Here is a 27,942-nt window from a genome sequence, read left to right as displayed (position 1 = left end):
CAAAATCATGTCCACAGATGCGCCAAGCATGGAAAGCTCTATGAACTCGATAATCGTTCCTTCATATAGCACAATTTTGGATGAACACGAAGAAGGTATGTCTTACTTCCTCAAAATCCTACATTTCCGTGGGACTCCTACTGATGAGATCCAGTAGTTTGGAAATTTTCACTTCTCCTGCTTCATTCTCGTCTCCAAAAAATTCAAATCCGATAAAACGAGCTCTTCGAGAACCTTTGATTGTTCAAGCACAAAAAAATTAGTAAAACAGAAACTGTGCACCGGAATTGAAGGGAAGTAGAAATTACAGTACAGTTTTCTACAGCTAAGATTCTTCATCGTCAACAGATGGTACAATTACCATGATTGAACATCGATACAACAGAGTTTTTTTAAAGTTCTTCTTCTTCTTGAAGATATATTCTATTTATTTTCTATCCGATATTTTTTGGAGCTGTAAATTCCAATTCTCGAAAATGTCATACCCATCTATCTCAATGGCTTGCAAACAAAATAAGGACTGGAATAGCTGCATGACAAAACACATTCCTACTTTTTTGTCGGAGAGAATAAATAGGTAAGCTCGCAAGATATGAGGCGAGGAACACACAGAAAACGTGAACATGTTTCTGTCTAGAAATCGAGAAATTGTTGGAATAAAAAAGTCTTAACATCAGTTAACCAGCAGACATCATTTAGAATTCTTCACTTTTGACTTCGTTTGTGACCTTCCTTGACAGTGAGCGAATTGGTGGAATAGTATAGGATGTGAAACATCCTTTGTCATTGATCTGTTTTAGTTGCACCTGAAGGATGGGTGTTGAAGAAAGGAGTCAAGATCAGATGCCTTTTGAGTTTCTAAATTTCATGAAGTCCTGAATCGTAAAAAATCACAGAGGTATGTACCAAAATACATCTGAAGGATCCATCAAATTCAGAAATCTTCTGCTGATGGTAAAAAGAAACTTGTTCTTGCCTCGCCCAATAAGCTTATGTGTCAGTTGAGCTGTATCAAATTCTAACATGGCAGAATCATCGTCGCTTTGTCGAAAGAGAAGAAGTGGGAAATCAGTCTCTGGTGGAGTAACTTTGATTTAATAACAAAAAATTATAAATAGGGAAAGATGCTTCCAAATTGTTGAAAGGTCTTCGTTCAGGAACATATGGAAAAGAAGAAACGCGATTCAACACGCTTTGCACAAGTTTTTCGAGCATTCATTAAATCGCTCCGAGTGTAAACGGTTTATATGAATTGAGACAACTGAATAATAATAAATCCAGTGAAACTTCCAGAAATTGTTCAGAATGGTCACTCTCCAATTTGTTTGATTGCTCAAGTTCTCGAGTAGACTTTTTGCTGACAGCTTCTTGTATTGACGGTATCTACGACTGCCATTCGAGGTATTAAAAAGTACTAGCGTTATGATGTTAAGAGCCTATTCTTCATATGTAACTACGTATATGCAACTTCTTTCGAACGTAACATTTGTCGTAGCGCGAATATAGCATCGGGTACGATACTACTGCGCTTAACAGAACGTCCACTTCACCAGCAATCATTGCAATGACCTTGAAAAACATTATGCAAACAAATCAGTCTAAGCTGCGAGAAAAAGGATTGAGATGCCTCTCGTAGAATATCTACATACGTGGAACCATAGATGTGCTGGTCAACATGTGCTCACCGCCATTTCTCAGTTTTTTGCTCCGCCTTAGTTAATCATTATTTGCACATTTCTCTTGCATTTTCAGACTTAGCTTCCACAGATATTAGTGCATGCGCCCCGAAATGGAATTAGAGATTTGAGATCATTCTTCCTCATTGGTTCAGTTTGATGCTCAAATTCCCACCAAACAAAAAGTTTGTCGAAATTTCAAAATTGGGTTGCATACCCATTGAGGGCAGCGACTATGAATATTTTTGGTCTTGGGTTCTCTTCATTATTACATAGCTCTCAGGATGAAGTTTTCGAGAACTGTGGTCAAAGGAGAAATCCCCAAAAGGTACAGGATTCAGAAGCAGTGATAGTCACAGCAGGCGACCAATGTCTTATCGATTCATCTCTCTTAATTCTGTACAAAGTTTCGACGTCGTTACATATGGGAAAATCAAAGACCCTTGTATTATATTCCCAGGGTCCTTTACTCCACAAGATACGATTTAACAGACGAATAGCTCAAAGAAGACGTCAGAAAAGCCGACCGCAGTGGTGTTCAGCTTTGTAGCCGTGAAGCTGCGACCATCCATAGTTGTTGCCGGTACTAGTAGCTTATGAGGACACCCTCTTGCATCCGACCCCGTACAAACCCGATGAGGTGTCGATACGAAACCAAATTCGAAGTCAAAACCACGTGAAATGAAATGTTTAATGGAATGAAAGCAATTCTCGAACTACTTCTGGAACTAATATGTACACTCACAAGAGTAATGAAATTCACTCTATAGTCGCATCAAAAGGTCAAGATACGAATGTCGCTGCGTTCCAAGTGGTGCGGTGGAGCGTGCCGGTTAAAGGCAGCATACCACGAATCCGACGTGGTGAGGGAAACCGCTGGACAAGCTAGAGATGGGGCGGTAGATTGTGTGATCGAGGGTGGTCCCGCTCATCTCTCTCTAATCATAGTTGAAAAACGGCGTCGAAGACTCCGTTTTTTACGACGACCTCGGTTGCAGCGCGCCATCCTTATACGCGCAGCATCCAGCTACGCAAGCTATCGAAAGCCAATGAGAATGAGTTATCCTCGACTGCCTAACCGGGTGAAAACGGTGAATAGGTTGCTGCGGGGACCAGAAAGTGTATATAGTAGAGCGCTCTAACGTTCCTCATAATAAAGTGGTTCTCACGCCATTTCTTACGACGATCAGAGATCAGAGAGATCATTAGGTAGGGGTGGGCGGAATAACCGTGATCCCGCAGCCTGCGATCCCATCTCTTGTTTTCCCTGCGAATTCCCTCACTACGTCAGATTCGTGGTATGCAGCCAGATTGAGGCGGGACCCTTGATAGCACTTCTCATGGTTGCAAGTGGTCCCACTTCGATCGCAGCTGCTAACTCATCGCGCCGCTTCCAGCGCTTGCAGCGCTTGCGTAGCTGCACCTAGTTTCGTATCGTTTTGACCCTAGTATATGCACTTTCACTTTGTTGGCCGTGCGTATGCATTGCATTGTTCATTAAACCAGGGCCTCTAGTGCTCCTGATGTCTCTGGTTCTATGACTTCTAGTAATGTTTTAGTTTTTCGTTTCGCACCTACCTGTTAGTGAAAAGGACCCAACATAAAAAATTCCTGCTTCTAATGGAGGATACCGGTATTTGGCTATACTTTGACATATCGAATTTGTTCATGATCTATTAGTTGCCAAAGTAACCTCTCCACATCCTACGAATTTACTGATTAAATTTTGATTTTTGAATCCTCGTCCATTCGCAGTGTTCAATCTCTGCTCTCAAACACGGTTGCTACCAACAATAATGTCGTAGCTATTTTCTGGGATTCTGGAAAGAAAAGAGTTCTACTCCAACTGTTGACTCTCCACTGTTTTGACTTATAAGTTGAAGATTTCTTGTCAAAACAAAAGCGGGGAGCGGAAATAAAACATCTGAATGGCAATTTAAATACACATGCGTTTAGTTCCTTGCGTGGGGCACCATCGTTTAATGCGTGCACATAGAGGGTAATAGGCGTTTCCCGGAAGCGAGCGACCTCCTTTACACAATCATTCGGGCGAACGATTAGTTGGGGAATACCTCGCTTATTACTTTTGTGCTTTCACAGTCGAACGACTTTACCTCTCAGCGTAGGACTCGTCACCTCCCTTCCCCACTTTCCGTTGAAATCGTTCGCCAACCGTCCAAAAGTGAAGGAGGTCAGAGCACCGGCTCCAATTATCGCATCCATGGTTCGCGCTGCTCCCAACCTTCTGTTTTCTATCATTTTTTGATTCATTTTCCTTCTTCTCACAACGTCTGAGGTGGATGTCCGATAAGGTTTGTCTTGCCTGCAAAGGATGAAGTTTCCTTTACCTCGAAGCCTTCAACTTCTCCTACTCCTTTACAGTAGACGTTCTCCATGACGGTTCTTCCCGCTCACTAACAGATCTGCTCTTTATTTCTTTACTTTACTTCCTCTAATATCGTTTTTGCTTCATTGGTTCATCTCGAAAAAGAAATGTCGTCCTCGAATCAAAGGTTTGAGTGGTGGTGCGTTGATGGTAAAACATCGCCAGCGCCCTCGAATACGACACATTCAACCTTTGGTCGACGAACGTACACAGTGTTGATTTGTTTTCATGCTGCGGAAACACTTTATACATACATAGCGGTTAGGGAGAGGAGATGGCAGTATTTTTTGACCTTCTTCCGCATGTGGACCATGTAGCCGAAACCCTGGTGGATTCCAAAAGTTCCGTCCAGTGTTCAGACGCGTATGAAAATGGTCTTCGTGAACGCTTTGTATACACTCAAAAAAAAGTAGAACGCATAGTTCAGAGGATTCCGTCAGTCACCCTGTGTGTAAATAAAAACGCTTTTGTGGATTCAAAGTGTCAGAGATCTTTCCTTCCTGTGGACAGAATGTTATGTGCATCACTAGAATTACTCCGAAGGTCATTAGTTCCGAGAAAGGACACGTTCGAATAGATCTCCACTGTATTAGTCGTTTCTATAATATATTCTATTATTTGTTTCATTTTTTTTAACTTAATTTCCATGTTTGTTCGGAAGTGTTGATCAATCTAGCTTTCTGCAAAGGCGCCAGCAGAGCATCATGATTGCTAAACGCGACAGCCGTCTCTGTTCTAGTCCCTTAAAGGCAGCATACCACGAATCTGGGGTTGTACGGATTTCAGGTGGAGTATCCGTGTGCGGGGTCGTAGATTATGGAGACCGGGGTGGTTCCGCTCATCTCTCCCTGAATCACTGCAAGCAGCCGGACTCTGTTTTGTACGATGCCTTCTATTGCAGCGCTTCACCCCTTACACGTAGCGTCCCTTACTGCCTATCGGGGCAGTCCGAATTGGTTTTCGAATCACAGGGCGGAGGCGGCGCAAAGGATGGAGCGCTGCAATAGATGACGTCGTAAAAAACAGCATTCTGGAGGCGGCTGTTTGCAAGGATGCAGGGGGAGATGAGCGGAACTACCCCCGTCTCCATAATCTATGACCCGCATACGAATACTCCACCCGAAATCAGATTCGTGGTATGCTGCCTTCAATCAGAAGCTTCCTACCTTGCATTCCTCTTCTTTGGTCCTTTTTTGCTGAGGATCACAGCAACTGTCACACCAATCTCACAACAAATAAACTGTAGAAGAAAATTCTCTTTGGTGCTTATAGCTTTTTATAAGAGCCGTCCAATTTGGATTTGCCAGCACTTGAAGTTGGTGTTCAGGAGTTAGTGATGTTTATAGATTGTTGGCGGAAAGGGTGGACACGATAGCTAGATGAGGCGACAGGATTTAGTGGGATTCGAACAGATCGACTGAACGAGTTCACACCTGAGTAACTGCCGTTTGAGTTTCGCGCCTCAACCCTTCGCGAATGAGGAGTGGTAGCATCATTGAGCTATTGCTCGTCTTTTCCTTTTAAAGGCATCACCCCACGAATCTGACGTGGTGCAGATTTCAGGTGGAGTATTCGTATACGGGATGGGAGACTAGACTATGGATGACTATGGATAGGGGGGGGAGGGTGATTCTGTCCATTTCTTCCCGCACAAGGCTTGCGCGCTCCAGTCGAACTCCTTGTAGAAAATAGTGCGCAAGAACGCCCGAGGCGGTATCTTCCGGGTCGTTTTTTACGGCAATTAGGAAGAAATGGACGGAATCACCCTTCTCTCCATAGTCTCCCATCCCGTATACAAATACTCCACCTGAAATCCGTATCACCTTTAACTGATCTACTGCAGAGCAGTCTCGTGCAATTGATGCACGTTGCAGCTCGAAAAGGATATGTCTACATCTGAGGTCTTGTACCTGTGTTAAAAGTGCAGTGTCTGGAACGGTCTTCATGTTGCGTGATGGGGTCTTGCCTAACTGTGAACTAAGCTTTCACCACAACTATGTAGTTGCCATCCTATGCGGGAAATCTTACCGGCAGCTTACTCTCAGCTGTGGAAGATTTGGGTTTTTGAAGAAGCCGTTAAAATTGCACTCTTTCTCAGCACAGGGGATCTTGCCAAAGGTTCAGCCTCCAATTTGGATTGCACTTCGATCAGCAGAGTCACCTCCACATGTGGTGTGAGGAGCTAGTTCGAAATCTTCACAAGTGGCGTTACCAGTCAGTTTCATTCCAGACTGAACGCCTGGTCCTGAACGCACTGTTGCTGCCAAAACCTAATTGCGGAACAAAAGTACATTTCTGATTCTCTTTCTCTAAAGTATTAGAGGAAAGCAATTTGACATAATAGCACGTCTGCGTGCGTTCCACTCTATCATACCACTCATTTTTGGGTCCTTCAACTCTTCAATTCAAATCAACAAGATCGCAAGGAATCCCAGAAACGCTCTTGGGCGAACAACCTGGCGTTGTTGAAGGTTTTGAAGGTTTTTCGTTGTTTGTCTAAACGTTTCTTTATTTATCTCTAGAAATAAAATTAGCTTTAATTTTTTTTTCAAATCTTAGAATACTACATCCAAAAAGATTCCACTGACACTGACTCTGACCTTGATTTCCACATTTTTCCAAACAGAAAAACTGCAGATATTCATTTCACATGTGCAAATGAGGTTTGTCGTCATTATTTGCCTACAAAACCTTCATTCTCTACTTGGTAGGGGAGGACTCTGTCAGTTTCTAGTAAGAAATTTATGTGAATTCTAATAGCTTGGTGCTTCTCCTCTTACATCCTAGTTTATTAAATATGGAGGGAGTCATATGGTCCCCCAAAAATATCACCTTCTGGGTTGTATCGTTATATTTCTCTTCAGGAAAGGCTGGCTAGGCTTTCTCTGATCCTTTCAATTAGGCACACATAAGCTTTCGAAAATTACTTCACCCATGCGAAGAGTTTATTTTTAATTTCGGCACCGTCGTTTCTCCTTCTGCTCAGAGTGGGCGGGCGTCCCTATTCGAAAGCTGCTCAAGTATGAATGCGGTCAATTTTGCCACTGCCTTGCTTTCAACTATTCATTGTAGAAGGCTGCTGCCACCGCTTCATATCCTTTTCTTATGGATCTCTCCCTCTCCATAGCCTTCGAAATTTCCTCTCATACACATTAGGGGGTTAACTAAATTTCTGGACCATATGTGCCACGATGCAGCTGCGCTGATGAGTCGACGTCATTTTTACATAGTGCTTACATATTTGTATCTTTCGTGGCCTTCTTTTCTTCTTGAACAACAGAAAATCACATTCCCATATTGCAAAAGGAGGAGTCTTTCATCTTTTACTTGCAGCAAAAGTGCTGATGTGAAGTTTGTGGACCCTCTGTTTTATTTATTTGCCGTTCTCCATTTTATAGTCCTATTCAACGTCTTTGTCTTCTGATTCATTCCACACTCATGTCGCTCTTTGACATAATTTGGCTTACAGCCGCCTTTTTACTGATTTTGTTGATGTTTCGTAGCCAGAAGTTTTTTCTTTGTCTTTGGACAAAGATGTATTCCCCGTACATGGGCGTGCAGAACGGACTCTACTCAGCCAGGTCATCAAGTGCTGCTAATGATCGTGTCAGACTAGGTAAGTCTTCTCTCAGACGTTCATTAAAATGCATTGCATTTTTTTTCGGAGTTCAATGAATATCCTTCAACTTTTTGCTTACCCCAACATGAAAAAAGGGTTTCACGCCTGAAATAAACTCACACTTATGTACATGCGGTTATGTACATAAGTGTGTACAATAACTTCAACTTCAACGAGAATATTGAATTTGAAAATCAATCTAAATTCTGCTTCTCTGTTTGAAATTAACCACGTAATCTGCCTTCTTCAGATGTGTAAATCTTTTTTTTTTAAATCGGCCGCGTTTAAACTAATTTCGAAATTTAAACGAAAATATGCGGAGCACGAACCTTTACATCTCCACGATATTAAAATAAGATCCACAACAGTCACTCATTCCAACTCTCCCTTATTTTAATGATTGATAGGATGTTATTGCATAAGTTAATTCATATTCATCACAAAGATGGCTCAAGCACGTGTTAGTAGCAGTGACGAAAAAAAAAAACAGGATAATATAATATGAGATCAATCAGGAGCCAAGCATAGCACTGAACCCCAATTTGATAAAATGATAATTCATGACATAAGACCTGGTCATCCGAAAATCTGAAAATGTGTGGGACTTCGTTTAAAGGCATCTCCCCACGAATCTGGGGTGGTGCGGATTTCAGAGGGAGAGTTCCTGTACGGGGTCGTAGATTATGGAGAGGAGGATGAAGTTCCGTCAATTTCTTCCTAAGTGCCTTGAAAACGGCCCGGAAGATGCGGCGCGTGCACAAGGCTGGCGTGCTCCAATCGAACTTGTTGTAGAAAATAGCGCGCCGGAAGTCGTATCTTCCGGGCCTTTTTTTGCGGCAATTACTAATAAATAGATCACCTTTCTCTGCATAATCTACGACTAACTATAGGCATAACCCACCTGAAACCCGCACCACCCCAGGTTCGTGGGGTGATGCCTTTAAACCACACTATCACATTCGTTCATTCGCGTTATTTGCGGGCATGTTTTTAAGCTGAATTTTGAACACCAGGAAAAATTATTCACATACATTTATTTATTTCCAAACTTTTCTTGAACATACGTTCAAATGTTTCGTCGTCCTCGCGATTTTAACATTCACATTATTCGGAAAGTTGAGGATCTGGTTCTCGGAAGAGATGCGAAATCAGAGTACAAAAATATTCGAATGGTTGAGAATGTTGGAAGATCCGGTTACTCGAATAATCAAGTGTTCGGAAGACAAGACACGAACAGTATTATTACTATTAGACTCGAATACTCGAACACTTCGAATATTCTCACAAGCAAAAACTGTTCGATATTTGTGGTGTTAGTATGGGTGCGGATACTTCAGACTTTTGGAATATACTCAAGAAAAAAATAAAACCGCGCGTCTACCGCGTTTGATCTGCGCTGCAGATGCAAAGCCAGAAAAAGATCATTCTTCAATGTTTTCCCTGATGTGCAGAACAGATCAGTGTAGAGCACACATATTCTGGTATAGCGATGTCTTAGGATCCCGATCTTTTAATCTCCTTCGGAATCCCCCCGATCTTTTAATTTCCATCAGTGATGAGGTACGGATGAACAGCATATTTGTTTTCCTCCATGGCTGATAGCTCTCGCATCGCTTACGCTGTATACATATACAGTGCTTATTGATTAAGAATGTGTGAATAGATAATAGATTGTGAAGTACTAAGGGCACACTTCGATAGGGATGAATACAGTATATTTATTGTAACCTTTAGTAATTAGCAATGTTCACCGATTTTAGGTTTAATCACAGAGTATATGTCATGAATATATAACCTTGCTAGTTTTAGTTCCTTCAAATGTGCTTCTTGTATAAGTCTACTAGATTCCGAACACCTTGGGCTCCCCCTACCAGTGCAAAATAAGCAATTTGCGCAGTAATAGTCCACTATAATTGATCTTGACAAAATTAGGTCCTTTTAAAAGTAGCATTCAAATAACCTCTCCAAAAACTAATAGAGTTGTATCTCTGACTTTTTTGTATGTTGTATGTTGTAATATATCTGTTTGGGATGCGCCACCGCGTCCACTTCAAGTTAGAATCGTTTGAGGTTCACGAACGCTTAACTAGCCTGTACAATGCGGGGTTAGCTCATGTCAATGTTTTCATCCACATACACAAGTCTGGCACCAATTTATCGACTCCAGAGGGATGAAAGACTCTGTTGGTAGTAGGGCGGTTTCGAATTCTCGACCTTGCGGCCACAGCGGAACTACTGACTCAGCTACATCCGCCCCTCGTTAAATAAGGAAGCATCAAATCTTTTTTGGTAGATTAATTGATTGATTTGTCCAAATTTATTAGCGGTAAAAGTCACCACATCATGAAAGTGGACATCTCATTTGTTTGTATCAACAGACATACCTTAATGGCGTTTCTAAGTGTCTCATGATTGATGTTGACAAACGTTTTGGTTTCGAATGGTGTCACCTGTGTGACAACAAATTCCGGAAGTGTCATTGTAACTCTTTTTCAACAATCGTTTATACATGCTTCCAAGATCTGTCAATAGAAATTTCTTATAAGTAGATAGGAGCGGAACAGAAAAGTAACATAACCGCCGTGCACCTTAAGCCATTCCTCGTTGTGCACTATCGATTTCACTTTTGCTTTTACAGGAGCTCGTATGAACATACTCAATTCACGTTTTCACACTGTGAGCTGCTCTCACGGACTAAATCCTTTTAGAATAGATAAATTTAAGATTGCTGTCTTGCCTCACGGAAAGTTGAAAACATCACAGGGAACGGTGCGCTGGAGTTCTCCCGAATTTTTGTTCTGTACTCCATGACAATGTGCTGTCGCCTTTCCTCCCTCTTCTATCGCGCTGCAGTTCTGCTAATGTCTTTCTTGCCGCGTCCTGCTGCGCCTTCTTGTGATTGTCTCTCAAACCCTCTAACCGGAAATCTTCATTTGCTCTCGTCCTTTTGGAAGTTGTCCGATATTTGTAGCGGGTTTTGAAGACAGAAGGCTTTAGAAAATCCATCCCGCTATCAAACCTCTCCTAGGAATTTCTCAGACGCAACGTTTGTACTCCCTCACAGTTGATGAACGTAAACATGGATATTTTGTCATAGCCAATTCAATTTATATTTGCATTATTTCGTATGAAATTGCTGGTTCTTACATTTAAAAAGTAGAATAATCGGGGAACTTTTCGAAATTCCTTGGTAGTAGTTGTAGCGGTTAGAGGATCCGCTTCCTACACGATCGATCGGAGGTTCGAATCCGTCCTAGTGCTCACCAAGCCTTTCATCCCTCCGGGGTCGATAAATTGGTACCAGACTTGTCTGGGAGGATAGAAACACTGACTTGACACATTAGCTAGCCACCGCAAGTCGTTGTATAGGCCAGTTACATGTTCGTAAACCTGAAACGATTCTGAATTGAAGGGAACGTTTGGGCGCATCCCAAGCGGATTGGTTAATGCCAGAAACTTTATCCTTTATCCTTTAGTTAGAGCCTGAAATATAGTTCATAGGAGGACTTGTTTTCTGGAACGGAAGACGGGGTGTAGTTTGTACATTTTCATCACAATAATTATGAACTACACTTCGGCCACACTTACTAGTCGAGATTTCCCACCACAAAGGTAACCCCTCGGTAATAAGTTGTTAAGAAACATCAGTTCCCATCTGTAGATGTTCTGGTAACGGCAATTCTTTCTGCTCTCTCTTTGATTTTGTTGGCTGCACAAAGCATCTGCTTCAGCATTCAGGACAGCGATAACCACATCACTGCAGCCAAACATTGCTGGGAATAATGTGGTCGCAAGAATTTGCAAATTCAAGCACCAAATTGTAACAACTGAGTTTTAGCTATCTGCATCATGTATTTTTCTTTGCGCAAAATAACCGTTGTTAAAACTTACCAGGTACTCGAGATAATGGATTTTACAATCCAACCACATATTTGAGGAATTACTTACACTTTCTCGATCAGTTTCAAGAGCAACGGGAGTATAGCACACATCTGAGGTATAAGACGCAATGAAGGACGGAAAGCAAACTGCTCTATACCGACACTCATGTATTTGTATCACTTCGATCGCCTTGATCCCCTGTTTTTCGAACTGATCGACCAGGCGCCAGTAATTTCTCTGTTTGTCCTTATCACGTGCAAGAGTTGCCCAGCTAAGAAGGACTTGATGCTTCTCCTTTCGAGATGGACAGGAAGAGCATAAAGTCTTTCTCTTTCTTCGAAGGACTTCTTGAAGAGGTCTGACCAGCGGATCGACCGCTTTGCTGTGCATTTGATATCGCGTGGAGCTATGTAAGTAGCTCACGACCTGCTCCAGGAGTCATATTAACAGCTGAAACGCATCACGAGTCCTGTGTACGGACCACTCACTCTACTTTCCTTAGCCGATATAACGGCTTCTGTAATCTTAGATAGCTGACCTAGGCCAGAACATCGAATTTCTTTTTCCAGCTACGTGAAGCTGGATAGGTACTCTTAGCTTTGCTTGCTCGAATGAGCGTCCCATTGACGCTGACCGCATTTTCATGCTGCTTGCGAAGTACTCGTACGAAGAAGTTGTAAGTACAGGTTTCTGAACCATAGGTAAAGGCAGCAGCTGCGGTGATGTTAAAGCGATGGCCATAGCCGGGTGTTTTTGGCTTTCTTCACTACATCTTCGACGCCCTTATTACCTTCCCAAGCATCTCACCTTTTCCTGCACGTATGGTTTGAAGGACAACCTATCAAAGCACTATAGTCACATCTATCACATTTTCATAACAGTATAATGGTCGGAAAGTGCAATATTTGTGGCTGTGGTTTTGTATACACAGCATGGGTATGACTTGTGAAAAAGAGGTGTTCAATCATCATGCATTGAATCCACTGGGATTCAATGGGATTTCATTCGCCAAATGTATTTCGACCCATTCGAACCAATTCGTGAGGAAACAGTAGGTGGGGTCCGTGAATTTCGCGAACTTTGTGAAGTCAACGTCTATTTAGATGACCTGCTACTCGCTGAGAACGAATCGCTACGAGCTCGAGTGGTGGAACTGGAGAAAACTGTCAGCAGGCAGCAAAGCGAGCTGGTTAGGATTTCTTTATGTTGACTTTTCTTTCGGTATATGTGGTCTCTATCTGATCTTGGTTTCTGATTAAAGATCTCTCATATGTGCTCAGTTTGGCGCTTTTTGTTCTCCCACTTTTTTGCAGTTATTGGATTTCGACCTTATAGATTCCAAACGAGAACCAAAACAAAGAAGCAACCTGTACCCTTTCTTTTTCAACGCGAACAGAGAGGAATTAAGTAAAAATCCAGAAATTACAGAATCAGGTAATTTCAAGAAGTATCTTGAGCGCTATGCTAGACAGTAAGAAATGGCTTTTCGAACTTTTTTACATCATAAGTTTGTGACTGCCCTAACAAGGAATTCGTCACTTGTTCGGAAGGTCAACATGGTCCACTCAACCTGCCAATTCATTAGCTTCATAAAAATGTTCTAAAAAATGAACTCTTAACAACTTTTTCATGGTTTTTCTTAGACAAATACATTATGAACGAAGTCCTTCTTTTCTTCACAAAGATTTTTTTCATGAGGTGCGCAGTTCATAAGAGAAGTTTCTTTTCTAAAACGAAAAGGAGATGTTCTGGAAAATACAGTCGCCTCCAAATGTCTTCGAACGGGTGGCTGCGAAGCGTAGCGTGCGTTATTCCCCTGTTTGGCGTGAAGACGCTAATCATCCTCTGCCACACCCGAAATTGCACCCTGGTCTCTAATGAAGGCTGTATCTCAAATATTATTCTCATTACGGTTCGATATACTACAGTATGATGCTTACATCCTGAGAAATGTTCCAAAATCTATCTCTCAAACAAATCGCTTCATCAACTCACTTATGATAACCACATGTTACTGACATATGAATTAGGGTTTTGTTGAGTCCATTGTGGATTTGTTGTTACGGAGGAAAATTTCGCAATCGATCAATGAATTTGATGTTTTTCCATGGACAGATGCTGTTGCAAACCACATCAGCGGATTTGCTTCGACGGTTGGCGAAGCTCGAAATCACCACCACGCAAAACAGTGGGATTGCTAACAACGGTTTGAAAGGTTCGCAAAATTTTAAAATTCGTTTTGTAAATGTTGTTAAGGAAATCATAGAAAAAAGGTGTACAAAAGTGGACAAGAAATTGGGCGCAATGTTCCTCAGGGGAGGAGGAGTCAGTTCATACCATTCTTTGGTAGGTAACCAAAAAGAACTTTCAACAGCGTGTCAATCTTTGATAAGTCTAATTTTTATTATCTACACTGACCAATCACGTCGGAAAGTTATACCATAAAGATAGCATGGTCGCGTCACAACGACCCGAAACATGTGCATTTTCTAATTCTTAATAGCAGCAACTCTATTTTCTTACTTTTGTCTGGTCGGCTGTTTGCACCGCTTCCACTGCGGCCGCTTACGCGCCTGCACCGTGATTCAGGTCGCTTTGGCCCGACTATATCAGTGGTTGAAAGAAAAACCAGCGGAAAACCAGTGGATGACGGACAAACCCGTGGCATGAGTTATCACAACATTCAAGCCGTCTTGGCAGGAAAGCTCTTCTTCTTTTCGCACAGATTTCAGCAGAGAAGAGAATCAATAGCACTTTCCGTTTCACCAAGTGCTTCCCATAATATGTACAGCACTCTTTTCTCGATTACTTTGGCCTTTATTTCCCTGATTGGGTGCGTCTTGTCGATTGAGAGGTTAACTAGTCATAACTCAAACGGTGCAATTGCGTATGCGGCTTCTCTCGAGGCGGTGCGGTGGAGCGTAGCGGTTAAGAGCGTACTGAAATCTTTGCTGGGAACAATCATCGCTGCAATTTGTGATAGTCCCACCTCGGTTCCAACTGCTGCCTCCACCGCGCCTTTTCGAGCGCGTACCAAATGCTTCATGTCGTTTTGACCGGACTATACATTCCCGAGCAAGTCTATAATTTCTTTCTTTTCTAATTTTTCTAGCGAAGTCTTTAGTTTTACTAACCGGACTGATAACGTACCTAGAACTTTCCCAAATTCTGCAACAACTCAACTCTCTCACCGCTCAAAAATATTCTTGTGAAACATAGTAAGGTCAGAATGACGTGGAGCGACTAGGCTCGAAGCGGCACGGTGGAAAAAGCGGTTGGTATCGAGGTGGAACTATCGCGAACTACAAATAGGAATGGTGTCAGCAAGGGCCCTCGCTAGATTCTAACCGCAACGCTCCGCCGCACCGCTCAAAACGAGGTGAAGAGTGGTTTTCCGCATAGTGTTATAGAGTTATAGAATTTAAATGTTTTAAATGCCTTGTTTGAACAGCATATCATAACATATTTTTCTCATTTTTGAATAGCATTATCGGACGAGATGGCTGACTTGTTCTCAAGTCAAGCTACGTGGTTACTGTGAACACAAGAGATATGTAAACTAAGAGGAATCTACCTAGAATTACCTTGAAGAATATTTAGATTCAACGCGTAAGCGACAACTCAGAACGTTCTGACATAACCACCAGCAACGCTTTTCAGCTGTTCCAAAGTCTCGAATGCCACCAAAGAATGTATCGCAGTCGTCCTATAACATTTCGAAAGCAGCCAGTCCTTCCAGAAATGGGCTTTCTCGGAGCCTTTATGCTCCAAACTCCAGACACGAACATCGTACAGACGAGGTGGAGATACCGCAAGTTACTTTATCAACCGCAACTTGGACATGCCTTTTTTTCTCAGACGTCAGATCTAAACGATTCCTTGTCCTCCTTTAAAGGATTCAGCAACACAATGGTAAATGTGTCTGTTGGAAAGAGTTCAAGAGGTACGTTACACTACGGTGTTGAGCCTTTGTAGAGTGCCAAAACGAATGCATTGCTTCAAATGCGCGAGAACCGCAATCTCTCGGGATCTCACGTACAACGTTTGTCATCGGGGTGATGCATTGCTTCCTAATGCTAACGAATATGCTCTGGTCCCTCTCAAAACAAAAAAGTGCGACAAGCTCGTTTCTTCTTGTTTTTTTTTACGTGTGAGTAGGATTACGTCATCTTAGCAAAATCTTACTAATCTTATTACCACTTGCTTTGACTTGCGGTACTTTAACTCCTTAATTTTCTAACAATTTTACGAAAAATGGGGGGAGAGATTCAATGATTACAAATTGAGGTCTCTGAAAAAGAAAAGTCCGGGGTAAACGGTAAAGTATCAAGTGCGAGTTCGCTCCCCACCCCCAAGTAGGGTACTAATCTACCGAGCATAAAGGATGAAAGAGTTGGCTCCTCTAGAGTGGTTTCGAAGTTTCGGCTCTTATAGTCGCCTCGAAACGACCTGAAGCTCGGTTGCGTAAGCGGCTGCGCTCAAAGCGGCGCGGCGGAACTAACCGTTGGGAAGGAGGTGGAGCCATCGCGATCTGCAGCAATAAGTGGGGCTAGCAACGGTCCCAGTCAATCCCAACTGTTAGCTCCACCGCGCCGCTTTGAGCGCAGATGCTTGCGCAACTGCACCAAGCTTCATGTCGCCTTGAGGCGACTGTGCCGACCGCACCACATTCGCTCTGTATATCATGAAGAAACTATTAAACTAGCGAAAAATATCTGGCTAGAGTCACCATGAGAGATGCTGTGAGTGATGCTGATCGTGCACAAATACGCAAGAAACTGGGACGAGAAATGGATCTGTGCAAACTAAGATCTTAGAGGTGCCCAGGAGTACAAAATAACGGCAAAACTAATGGAAGGGGACTTCGCCCTTTCGCTAATCCCAAGCTTAGACTTTTATATGGAAAAGGAAATGAAAGACTTTGAAAAATAGGAATGGAAGAACTTCTAAGAGCTTGTCCTTTTCTGTGGAGGAGGAGCACGTGCCAATGAGAACCCATCGCGTCATCCCGATGCAAAACATTTCTTACAGAATTTGCACTTCCGTGATATTAAACGGGTTAAAAGTAGTTGAAGTTGCAGGATCACCACTCCGAAAATGGATGTCACATCAGAACGTCAAGGGATCTCCGTCAACTCATCCTCTAACCCAAGGCACAGCTAGCGGACGTACTACGCCTTCCTTAGTTACCGCTTCTCACCATCAATCGTGCTGGGCGGTACCTCGCAGCATATCGTTAGTGTTATGATTTCTGAAGTGTGAAGGTTCGACCTTGTTTGAATCTTAGCATTTTGTCAAGTTGTCTATAATTTACTGTAGCCGTCAAACGTATTTTGTCGGGTTGACGCGTTACGTCCAGGGCGTAGGAGCAGTGTTGTCCGCCTTCGCCGATCGATGGGACGCGTCGATCACAGCTACTTTTTCTTTTTCAGTACAATAGTTTTTTGTGTAATCGTGGTTGATTATGTTCACTTCACAGTAGTAGTCATAACAAGCATTCGTTGGCATCCTCGTCTGCCTTCTATCGGTTCTTCCTATCGATCGACGGTACAGAAGACCACTGATCATCGAAGACGTAACGTGTCAGACCATCACGGTACTTCTGACCGCGACCATGTGAAACTAAAACTGGGACTGTTAACTACCAAAGTCATTCCAAAACAAAGTCTAAGAGATCCTGGGCTTACCTCAGTAGTGACATTCCTTTGACGTCAAACGCCGTCTGAGAGCCGGAATTCCCCAATTAACAGTAACTAAAATGTGACCCAGGCAGATCAGAACCCCCAGAGGGCATAATCAGCTCGTCGATCACGTCTGTGCACTTTTCCTCTGCCTATTTTGAACCTTTAATATTTATCAAAACGCCTCTAGAATTCTGCAACCTACAATTCCGTGTTCTTACAATGCGATATTTTATAGCAGACTGTGTCTTTTTAGGCTGAAGCGAAGGTGACGATTATCTTGAAATCTTAGTAAGAGTAGAAGACTGTTAGAAATATTGATCTCTGCTATTATTTCACTCTGAGGCTTTTTTGTAGTGCTTCTAAGTATATCAATGTCAAAACAAAATGAAGCACGTTGCAGTTGTTGAATGATGGGGAAATACGAGCGCTAGCAAATTTTGAACAAATGTTGGTTGTAATTCCAACAGCTTCTTTTATTGTGCCATCCCTCTCTTGCCACAGAATAATCCTTCTCATCAGTCGCTCAGGAGATATCTTCTTTGCATTCTTCTGTTTTTCTCTGTGCAACCGTCATCCGTATGGAAGTCCAACTATTAGGAAGTATGCAGAGACAGTTGCTCTCACATCACTTTTACATCAGTTACTTTATATCTTGAAGGCTTCAGCCAGTGAGTAAGTTCAAAGTTCTTAACAGTAGCGTATTCTATAAGTTCTTTGCTACCATTGAAAGCTGTTGCTGAGGTGGGGCCAATCCGCCACGCTAGGACCTACTTGTGCTCGTGTAGACGCCACGTACTTCTACGGCGCGCAAAATCGTCCATGCAGCAAAAACTCGTGACAGATGTTTTCCCGTTTGAGAAGCATTTGGCAAGACAATTCTTCAAATGACAGATCATTACCGGAAATGAATAGCAGAGTTAGTCGGGGCCCCAAAACCTAACCGTCAATCTTAGGATTCACGACATGTAGGCTAAAACTACTAGAAAAAAAGAAAGACAGAGCAGGAAACTACTGTTCTGAGTTTATCAAACCTTCCAAACAGGCTTACCAGAAGTGAGAAGCCGAGTTATATTATGTTGTACTTTCAAAGAAAAGAAAAAGAACCTAAAATGGTCTCCACAGCAATCCACAATCACCAAGCATGCGCGCAACAAGTTCCATTCCACTATCTTCGATTATTTTCTATGTATATTCGCAAGTTGGTAGCCCTAAAGAAGACCGTTGGGATAGCTTTTGTGGAGGTTGTTTGCGTTCGCCTGTTTCGTGACCTCACGGGGATTTCCACAGTTGGGACAAGCCCGCCCCCTCCACGGCAATTTACGATCAGCGAGCCACCCGTCAAATACATCCATGTACTTCGATGCAAGCTTCGGCTGCGTAATAACCAAAGTGAAGCCGCAAAGAGTCAGCAAATTAGCAGTAGAAACAATCAGGCGAATGAAACGGTTCAACGACTGGAACAGTTTGTGTGCCCTTTTTTCCCCTCCCCTACTTGGCTCCTCGCAGAGTTCACAGCCGCGGCGGCGGCGCCCGCGCGGCTGTGAACTCTGCGGGCAGCCTTAGAGCGTTTCTATGCGAACACAGGTAAGTCGTAGCGCGGCAGAGTTCCCCACCCAACTACCTTAACACCTAAAAGCTTTAGATGTTCACTGTGATGTGGTTAGTGAGCACTCTTTCAGCAGAGCTGGTTCCACGTTTACGTTGTACAGTTCGCCAAGGCTCCCTTCTAATTCAGGGTAGGTTTTGCATGATATCGTTGTTTATGACGCTTATATAACGAATCCACGTATGTTTGTTTGCATGTATATTAGTTATGCCCCCATGAGTGTCTTTTTCATGGCCAGGTGCCATCTCAACGAATAGAGAGGGGATGGAGATTTTCAATCTCTAATGTGAAGTGAATGAGCCTTTTATCTTCTCTAATTTATGCTCACTACCCAACCGTGTACTCAGTTTGCTACGTTTGTAGAGCTTTTTTTTTCTCTCACAGCAAGAGGGAAGTGGAAACGGAATGGAAAACCGTGTCAAGCCCAGTCCATGTCAAGTAGCATGTTAAAGGTAGCATACCACAGTGTTATCGATCCGGATGCACCTACGAGGCACCTAACAACGTACCATGTTTGCAAACAACAGGATGTGTGCACTGTCTCTTCTGCTCGCTGGAAGAGGTAGCTTGTATGGCTGCCCTCGGAGACGTGGGAAATTATTTAGTAGGGGATTTGGTTTGGAAATTAAGACTGTTTCGTTACGTATTTCGGACATCATTTTATGTTTCTCGACTAGTATCGCATTTGTGTCCCGTTTACCATAACTCTTCATAGTCACCTTTACCCTCACATCATCACTTCATCTGGTTGCTTTTTCGATTCTAGGCTATAGGCGAAGAAATATAAGGAAGACAGGACTGGTGACTATGTAGCCACCGGTGCTGTTTTCCTTATATTTCTTCCAGATATCTTCATATAAAAAATACGCAACATTTTAGATGCAACAGTCACGAGCCTATTTTCAATGCTTCTTCACACGTCCTTCAGCTACAGGTGGCTGGACGCTCCGTAACTGTTCCAGTACCAACCTCAGTAGAAAACTTGGATCCATCCTCGGAGCAGCCTGCGCCAGACACGCCGCCACCCCACCTGGAATGGGCCTACGGTGAAAATTAGGTCTGGGCAATTTCTATAATCACCAATACTATTGGTTCAGGTTATCGAGGTAAAGATGTTCGCAACAATGTTCATTACTTACCGACAGGAGAATTGTTGTATTTTTGTGGCTCAATAGTAGTGTTACATAATGTGGATGAGCACACACAAAGACATTACATTGGTCATACTAGTGACATAAAAAGGTGAGATGATTCATGTTTTCTTTTCTCTTCTTGTCATTTATTTGTTGACCACTATAAAAACAATCTCCGAGTAGTCCTTGTAGTCGCTGAAGGACTTGTTTTCAAAATTGTAACTGCGAAAAGTTTTCTTTTAAAACCGTAGGAATTAAAACTGTAAATTACAACTGGTTCATTAACAAACCAGTCTGAACGTCCGACAGAAATCGTTTCTGGATTTTTTCTTCTTCACTCTTTTTAGTGTTTGCATTCATCCAAACCGAGTTCTGGTGGCAAGCGGCCAGTCAAGCAGACATCAGAGAGAGAGACATCCAGATCTTGAACTTCGCGACCCGTACGTTAGTGCTCTTGCCCTTGAGGACGACTTGGAACACTCACTAACTGAGGTATTGTTGTTGATGAACTAGATAGAAGTCATTCAAAGCTACACACTTTTGAAACGTGAAACAATAATATCATAAGTGATATCTAATCATAATATAAAATTCCATGTTTAGGCGCATGTGCGTATTTGGGACAGTGTGACCTTGGCGACTCTTAAAATCTTGTCAGGATCCAGAGCGATGTTTGAAAAGGCCGTCTCGTGCGTGGCATTTTCTGTAACTGATGGTTAGTACTTGTTTTTATATTGTCGAAGATGGGAGTGAATCAACGTCGTATCAGGTGGAAATCTGTTGGCATGTGTTGATGACTCGTATCAACACACACTGTCAATTTGGAAATGGGCTAACGAAGAAAAGATAACAGAAGCAAAGGTCAGTAAGGTTATCCAAATTTTTAAATAACCAGCAACATATCAACATAAATTAATACTTTTGGCCAACGAGCGTTGAACCTCTTCTGCTAAGCCATCTGTTTCCTAGCATATGTCACACTTTTTGGAAATTTATAAACATATTCTGACTCTTGAAGAGAAGCATCATGAGCACTGATATAAATTCCATTTTCAGGGAGCTAATGACCAAGTGTTCTCAATCGGCTGGCACCCGAGTTTAAAGAATCTAATGGTTGTCTGCGGAAAAGGACACTTTTCGTTTTGGATACTGGATCTAAAGCGAGCGACTCTCACGAAAAATCCTGCTATTTTCGAAGTTGTATCTCATCCAGCTTGTTTTCGAGTACAACTATTTTCTTCTGCTTGTTATTATTACATTCGGACCTTTGCATTACTGTGGATTATTTCTTGTTCAATGGATCACACATTTTAGAATAGGGAGAAACCAAAAACTGTGCTGTCAATGTGCTTTTCTGACACAGGAGAAGTGGTGACAGGTGATTCAAACGGTACGCTTTGCTTATGGGATCCAACCACCTACAAGACAACGAAACAGGTACTCGAAACATAATTCCATAGAACCCTTTCTGAATTGCCTTACTTGAGAATGAAAAAATTGCACTCTTTAAGGCGCACGTTGTTCATCCGGGTGGCGTATTCGCTCTTTGTATCAGTCGAAAGGGCACTTTACTGAGTGCCGGCAGAGATAAAACCGTTGCCGAGTGGGAGGCGACAGATTTGGTGCGGAGGCGAAGGCCGTTGGAGGTGCATAGTACAATGAACTTATTTTTAAATACTATGGTGATGTTAGCAATTCGTTATTAGACTGTACGGTAGTACAATGACGCATTTGTACAGCTACCGGACGACGCAGGCACTCCAAGAGTGATTTTGAATCCGGACGGCAACAGGATTATTGTTGGCACATCTCGGAACACTCTGTTCTCCGGTGATTTCGAAACGAAATTCGAAGAAATTGTGGATGTGAGTTTTCTTACGTTTGATTGAGCAGGCTATTGAGCGCAAATACGATAAATAACAAGTGTGGGTTGTCAAGTACGGAGATCTTCGAAAACTTAGCTATATATATATATATATACATACATACATACATACATACATACATACATACATACATACATACATACATACATACATACATACATACATACATACATACATACATACATACACACATACATACATACATACATACATACATACATACATACATACATACATACATACATACATACATACATACATACATACATACATACATACATACATACATACATACATACATACATACATACATACATACATACATACATACATACATACATACATACATACATACATACATACATACATACATACATACATACATACATACATACATACATACATACATACATACATACATACATACATACATACATACATACATACATACATACATACATACATACATACATACATACATACATACATACATACATACATACATACATACATACATACATACATACATACATACATACATACATACATACATACATACATACATACATACATACATACATACATACATACATACATACATACATACATACATACATACATACATACATACATACATACATACATACATACATACATACATACATACATACATACATACATACATACATACATACATACATACATACATACATACATACATACATACATACATACATACATACATACATACATACATACATACATACATACATACATACACATACATACATACATACATACATACATACATACATACATACATACATACATACATACATACATACATACATACATACATACATACATACATACATACATACATACATACATACATACATACATACATACATACATACATACATACATACATACATACATACATACATACATACATACATACATACATACATACATACATACATACATACATACATACATACATACATACATACATACATACATACATACATACATACATACATACATACATACATACATACATACATACATACATACATACATACATACATACATACATACATACATACATACATACATATATATATATATATATATATATATATATATATATATATTATCATGATATATAATAGCAAACTTAGTCCGTGTGTGTGTGTGTATGTGTGTGTATGTGTGTGTGCGTGTGTGTGCGTGTGTGTGCGTGTGTGTGTGTGTGTGTGGTGTGTGTGTGTGTGTGTGCGCTTAAATTTTCGGGTTAAAAAAATTGAAAAAAAAACGTTGATAGAAAAAAAGCAATTCTAATTTCCCAACAGATTTCGCTACTGTTACTTCTTACTGATCGGTGAAGGCGAGCGAAGCGAACACGAAAATAAGCCTGATGTCCGGCTTTAGTCGGACGTTCAGGCTGGTAACCTATATTTGTCGTAAACATTAGGCCGATATGTGCTGTTATAAACTAGATGCGTTCACTTGGTTGAACATATTCGGCGCTGAATAAAAATATATCACCTTCTTCATCTGAAAAGAAATACCTTTTTGAACACGACTCCATTTCCAACCAGAAAAGCCAAATTTGAAATTCAGCATTCACTTTTGAATAGCTCTAAACGGCCACATTTCAACACACATAGCAGATATGGCAGGGTTGTAGTTAGCGCAACTCGGTACCTATCTAAATGAGTTGCAACGAGAGCTGTATGTGCTACTTTGTGACTATCAATTCCAGTATTCAGCATATTGAACTAATTGACGATTTCTGGGTGATACGGAAGACGTGACTTGCTGTGTGGCTGTGCATCCGCATCTTTTTGTGACAACAAGTGGTGACGGGAGTGTTCGGCAGTATAACTCGTCAACTAAACGGAGAGAATTTCGGAAGAGCTTCGGAGTCGGTAGTACCCCCCTCGGTTTTTCTTTCACAATTTTCTGTTTTTATTGCTTTTCAAGGAGGCTATAACTTGTGCATCAGCTGATCCTTCTGGCTCGTTGTTGGTGCTCGGCTTTGGTGCTGGAACATGGAGCGTGATGGATCTTTCCACTCGGGAAAGCATATTCGAGCAAAAAGAGGCTTCACAAGCTATAACGGCTCTGCAGTTTTCGCCAAGTGGTTCCATGCTTTTTGTAGCGACTAAGGTAGGATTCATTCATGTAATGTATGGAACTTAATTTCCTGATGAGTCTTACTGAGAACTGTAGAGATGTTTGTAGGAGTTAACTAGTTTAGATATACTTCAGTGCAACATATGTTAATATCAGAAGGGACTTTTTCACTTATTTCGATTCACCACTTCCAAAAAATTTGTTTCTATTATTTCTTAGAAAGAATCACACGTAGTCTTTCTTTCCAAATTGATGCAATATTATATCTACTGTGTGTAGGAATTATTTGCTGCGGTTTATCGCTTCGACTCTCCACAACGCTTTCACCGAATCGCAAGAATAGGACCTCTATCGTCATTTGCCATTTCCCCAGACTGGGATGTTGCATCACGATATATCCGTGCCAACTCCACAGTCGGACATATTTATCACTGTTAGTAATGGTTTATCACTGTTTAGACATTTCAAATCGTTTAATGGCTTTCACTTGGTACTAGAAACAGTCGCAATATATCAATTTCTTAGGGTCAGCAGCATGTGGCGAATTGGTGGATCATGCGACTGTCCGTGATGTGGAATGGGAAACTGGCAATTGTAGAATATCGTATGAAGCAGGATGTGTGGCGCATTCTGTTGAAGGTGCTGTATGACTTGATCAAATGTATCAGTTACGATACCAGTGAAAAGTATCAGACAAAAGTGGAGCTTCTTCGCACCATTACTACTGGAAACATGAAATGCACTTTTTTTTCTTTTGAAACTGTCGAGAACTGATCACTGCCTCAACATGGTGAGGATTTTCTCCTCCAGTTTTAGTATTGTTCTTCTGATTATTTGCTTATTTGCTGCAAATTTTGCATTATTTTTTTTCGGAAATTTCAAATCAGTGGTGTCGCGACTTAGAAATTGCTCACTCGCGGTTGAGATGACTCTATTTTCCTCTGAATAGCCGGAAATGTGTTTCCGCTTCACGTACTAAGAGCTAGTTATCCAAGCCCTTTAGCTTTATACAGCAGGTCGCTAAAGCATAGGTTAGGGTTACGGCACCGCTCCTCTACTCAAATTTAGTTTCTGACCTTCCATCCAGTATCTTTCGAGCAACCGAACAATTTATCAGTTGCTCTAGACATTTCAGTTGCGCGCTGACGGCTGATGTGTACTGCAACCACTCATCGACTGATAATGCGTCGATGCGGTAACAAGTGCACCGCCGCACACAAAATAATAGACCAAACGACAGAAGGACTGCAAAATAGTGAATGGTAACAATGTCCCACACGGCTCTTATGCACCTAGGAAGTACACTACATCATAAGCGTAGGCGGAAGCGAAGCGAAGGAGAGGTGGCGTAGTAAAACGTGTCGCATCTGGGTGACTCGTTGGGCGCTTATCTAAAGCGGATGCAGGCGCTTTTCCGCTGAGTTCTACGAGCTTTCGAGAACGTTTTCCTTGTTGTTTATAGTTTTTTTCTTTATAAAATAAAGCTTGGAGAGGATTAATTAGTGTTCTCGAAGCCCTCTTCTACAGGATTTGTTGTCTTTTTTTTTGCTTTTATGATGCCTGCAAGATTTTAGTCTGCAGGGATTGAATTTCCTGTCTATTTCTTCACACAACTATAACTGTGCGTGATTATTTTTTGTAATAGTACAGTAAAATCCTCAACTTTGTCTTAGAATAACGTAATCATAAGCAGTTACACGAAAATTGGAGAGGGAAATCCTACAAATTGAAATCTTTGAGGAGATGTCATTGGATCAAAAGAGTTGATTGAGCTAGCGGAAAAGAGATTTTTCCATCATTACGACTGTGAAGGAATCCTAGAAGGAACTAGGAATCTGCAAGTAATCTCAGCAGGAGTTAAAGGCGCGTATCACGAAATTGACGTAGCACGGAAACGCCAAAGAAAAGAGTTAGAAAGTTAGAAGTTAGAGAGTTAGAAAAGAGTTAGAGTTTGAGTTGTAGATTACGGAATCCTGCGCGGCTTCGCTCGTTCTCTACTAATCGTCGTAAAAAAAACGGCGTGGAAGACGGCGTTGTTTCCTTCGAAATCATTTGCGACGCGCCACCTTTGAGCACGTTCCGCGTCAGCGAGTGAGCGGTTGAGGATCAATGATGCGTCCTCACCAGGCTATTCTCAGGCAAAACCAAGGAGGCTATAGGCTGCTGAGGGGATCGTAACGTGTACGAGAGGACGTGCTCTAACGTACCTTGTAGGAAAACGTTTTTTTCTCCCCGCCGTTTTTACGACCGTTAGGAGAGGATGAGCGGGACCGGGCTGATTTTCGTAATTTACAACCCGAACTCTACGATATCCTTGAGGTTTGCGTACTACGTAAATTTCGTGATATGATGCCTTCAAAATTCTACTTATTCATGTGAAAGCGAAATAATCATTCACAGCATTTGCAATTTAGAATTTGATTCAAAAATTCAAGAATGGACTGAACGATGTCCAACCTGCCGAATAACAGCAATTGTGAAACCTGTTAACCATGTTCTAGCCATGTACAGTGATCAGTTTTTAGCGGTCTCATGGAGCATTTCCTGAAGATTCACAATACCCATGCAGCTAGTAAGATTCGTCCCTCACAACTGGTTTAGGATCAAAAAAAAAAGGAAAGGAAAAGTTTTGTAAATGTTCCATTCTTGAATTACTTAAATAAAATATATAACAAATAAGGAATCTGTGATGTCTTTTTTCTTATGAATACAAGAAAGTTTGATATACATTAAAATGACAGATCATTTCGTTCTTTTTTGGTTTAATGTATGAATAAGATATAAAAAGATAAGAGATTTAAAGAAGTGAAAATATTAAGTGAAGGGGCACAAACAATAGAAAGAAGATAAGACATAAAAGAGAAAAATGCATTCCTGGTGTGCTAGGTGCCCAGTGGCTTGACAGCGAGCCAGGACCACCAAAGTCTTCTTTGTTACATAGATTCTGAGTGTTTGAGATTGCTATTTTTTCACTAGCAAATGGTGAATCCTGCATTAAATCACTCTGTCTGTTACACGAAATGCTACTGAACATCCAATTTTTTTAAGCAGAACATTTCAAAAGACTACCGGTGTTGTTGAACAGGATTCTATTCGCGTAGCAAAGCTTATTTAAGATTGTGGTACAGAAACTCACGTGATATCCCCAAATGCTTTGCTTTACCTGTTTTTTTTTCAGGAATAACTGTAGTTTGTCGTTCACCATCTAAGAACAGACTGGTTGTAGGTAGAGACAATGGATCATTAAGGCTTTACAGTTGTCCTGTGCAAAGTACCATTGTGAGTACGCTATGTGATACTTTTTCCAACTTTAGGGCTCTTGATAGTTTATTTTAATTACGTGATAGGGTTGACGAACTTCTTCTATTTTTCCATTTCAGGCTGGCTTTCACGCTTTAAGTGGTCATGCTCATGCTATTTCTACTGCTAGTTATGTAGGCTCTAACTTGATCACTGCTGGTGTCGTAGATGGCACCTTGTTGCAGTGGCAATTTTGATGATAAATATGTAGTTATTGCTGGTTTTTTTTTAAATCAAAGATTCAAAGATAAAGCTTTATCGACTCAAGATGATTTGTCGTTCCTGAAGAACTGTAATTAGATATTTTCCTTGTCTACATCATTCGTTACGTTTTCCAGAAACATAGTATGTGTGAGTTTTGTAAATGTAATAAAACAACAACCCACGCAAAATAAAAACAAAATAAAAAACGCAAAACAAAATAAATGAGCCCAACACATCGCGGAACGCAATTTTGAATCCTCTAACACTGTCTGCTTTCACTAGAAATTCTTAGCTTGTGAAAATTAGTGATATACTGCGAAAATTTGAGTTGGAAGTAACCGCAGGCGATATATATATATATATATATATATATATATATATATATATATATATATATATACATCAGCTCAAACGTCCGGCTAAC

At 41.3% G+C, this 27,942-nt stretch overlaps 1 protein-coding gene across 3 annotated transcripts; it reads left to right on the top strand.

Annotated features, from left to right (window-relative positions):
• Positions 1 to 7: 7 nt before the first annotated feature.
• Positions 8 to 27,511, top strand: RB195_014303 (uncharacterized protein; the record flags this gene model as incomplete). 3 transcript variants are annotated; one of them, XM_064204509.1, is made up of 23 exons in its annotated part: positions 8 to 95; positions 12,667 to 12,752; positions 13,679 to 13,778; positions 15,224 to 15,363; positions 15,422 to 15,506; positions 16,645 to 16,798; positions 18,927 to 18,983; positions 19,733 to 19,899; positions 19,951 to 20,095; positions 20,334 to 20,478; positions 20,590 to 20,701; positions 20,756 to 20,847; positions 21,043 to 21,210; positions 21,301 to 21,423; positions 21,498 to 21,632; positions 21,726 to 21,851; positions 23,648 to 23,688; positions 23,748 to 23,802; positions 23,862 to 24,047; positions 24,294 to 24,447; positions 24,540 to 24,653; positions 27,193 to 27,293; positions 27,395 to 27,511. In XM_064204509.1, the coding sequence occupies 23 exons, from the start codon at positions 8 to 10 to the stop codon at positions 27,509 to 27,511; spliced, it is 2,691 nt and encodes an 896-aa protein (XP_064060390.1). The 3 variants fall into 3 exon arrangements, with proteins under 3 accessions (XP_064060390.1, XP_064060391.1, XP_064060392.1); XM_064204510.1 differs by lacking the exon at positions 8 to 95 and adding an exon at positions 7,597 to 7,678 and having other exon boundaries at positions 21,043 to 21,183; positions 23,648 to 23,674; positions 23,758 to 23,802; XM_064204511.1 differs by lacking the exon at positions 8 to 95 and adding an exon at positions 7,597 to 7,678 and having other exon boundaries at positions 23,648 to 23,674; positions 23,758 to 23,802.
• Positions 27,512 to 27,942: the final 431 nt, after the last annotated feature.

This window comes from Necator americanus, chromosome V, assembly GCF_031761385.1.
Source record: "Necator americanus strain Aroian chromosome V, whole genome shotgun sequence".
NCBI lineage: Eukaryota > Metazoa > Nematoda > Chromadorea > Rhabditida > Ancylostomatidae > Necator > Necator americanus.
The sequence above is the reverse complement of the archived record's forward strand: the minus strand, read 5'-3'. Positions and strand labels throughout refer to the sequence as shown.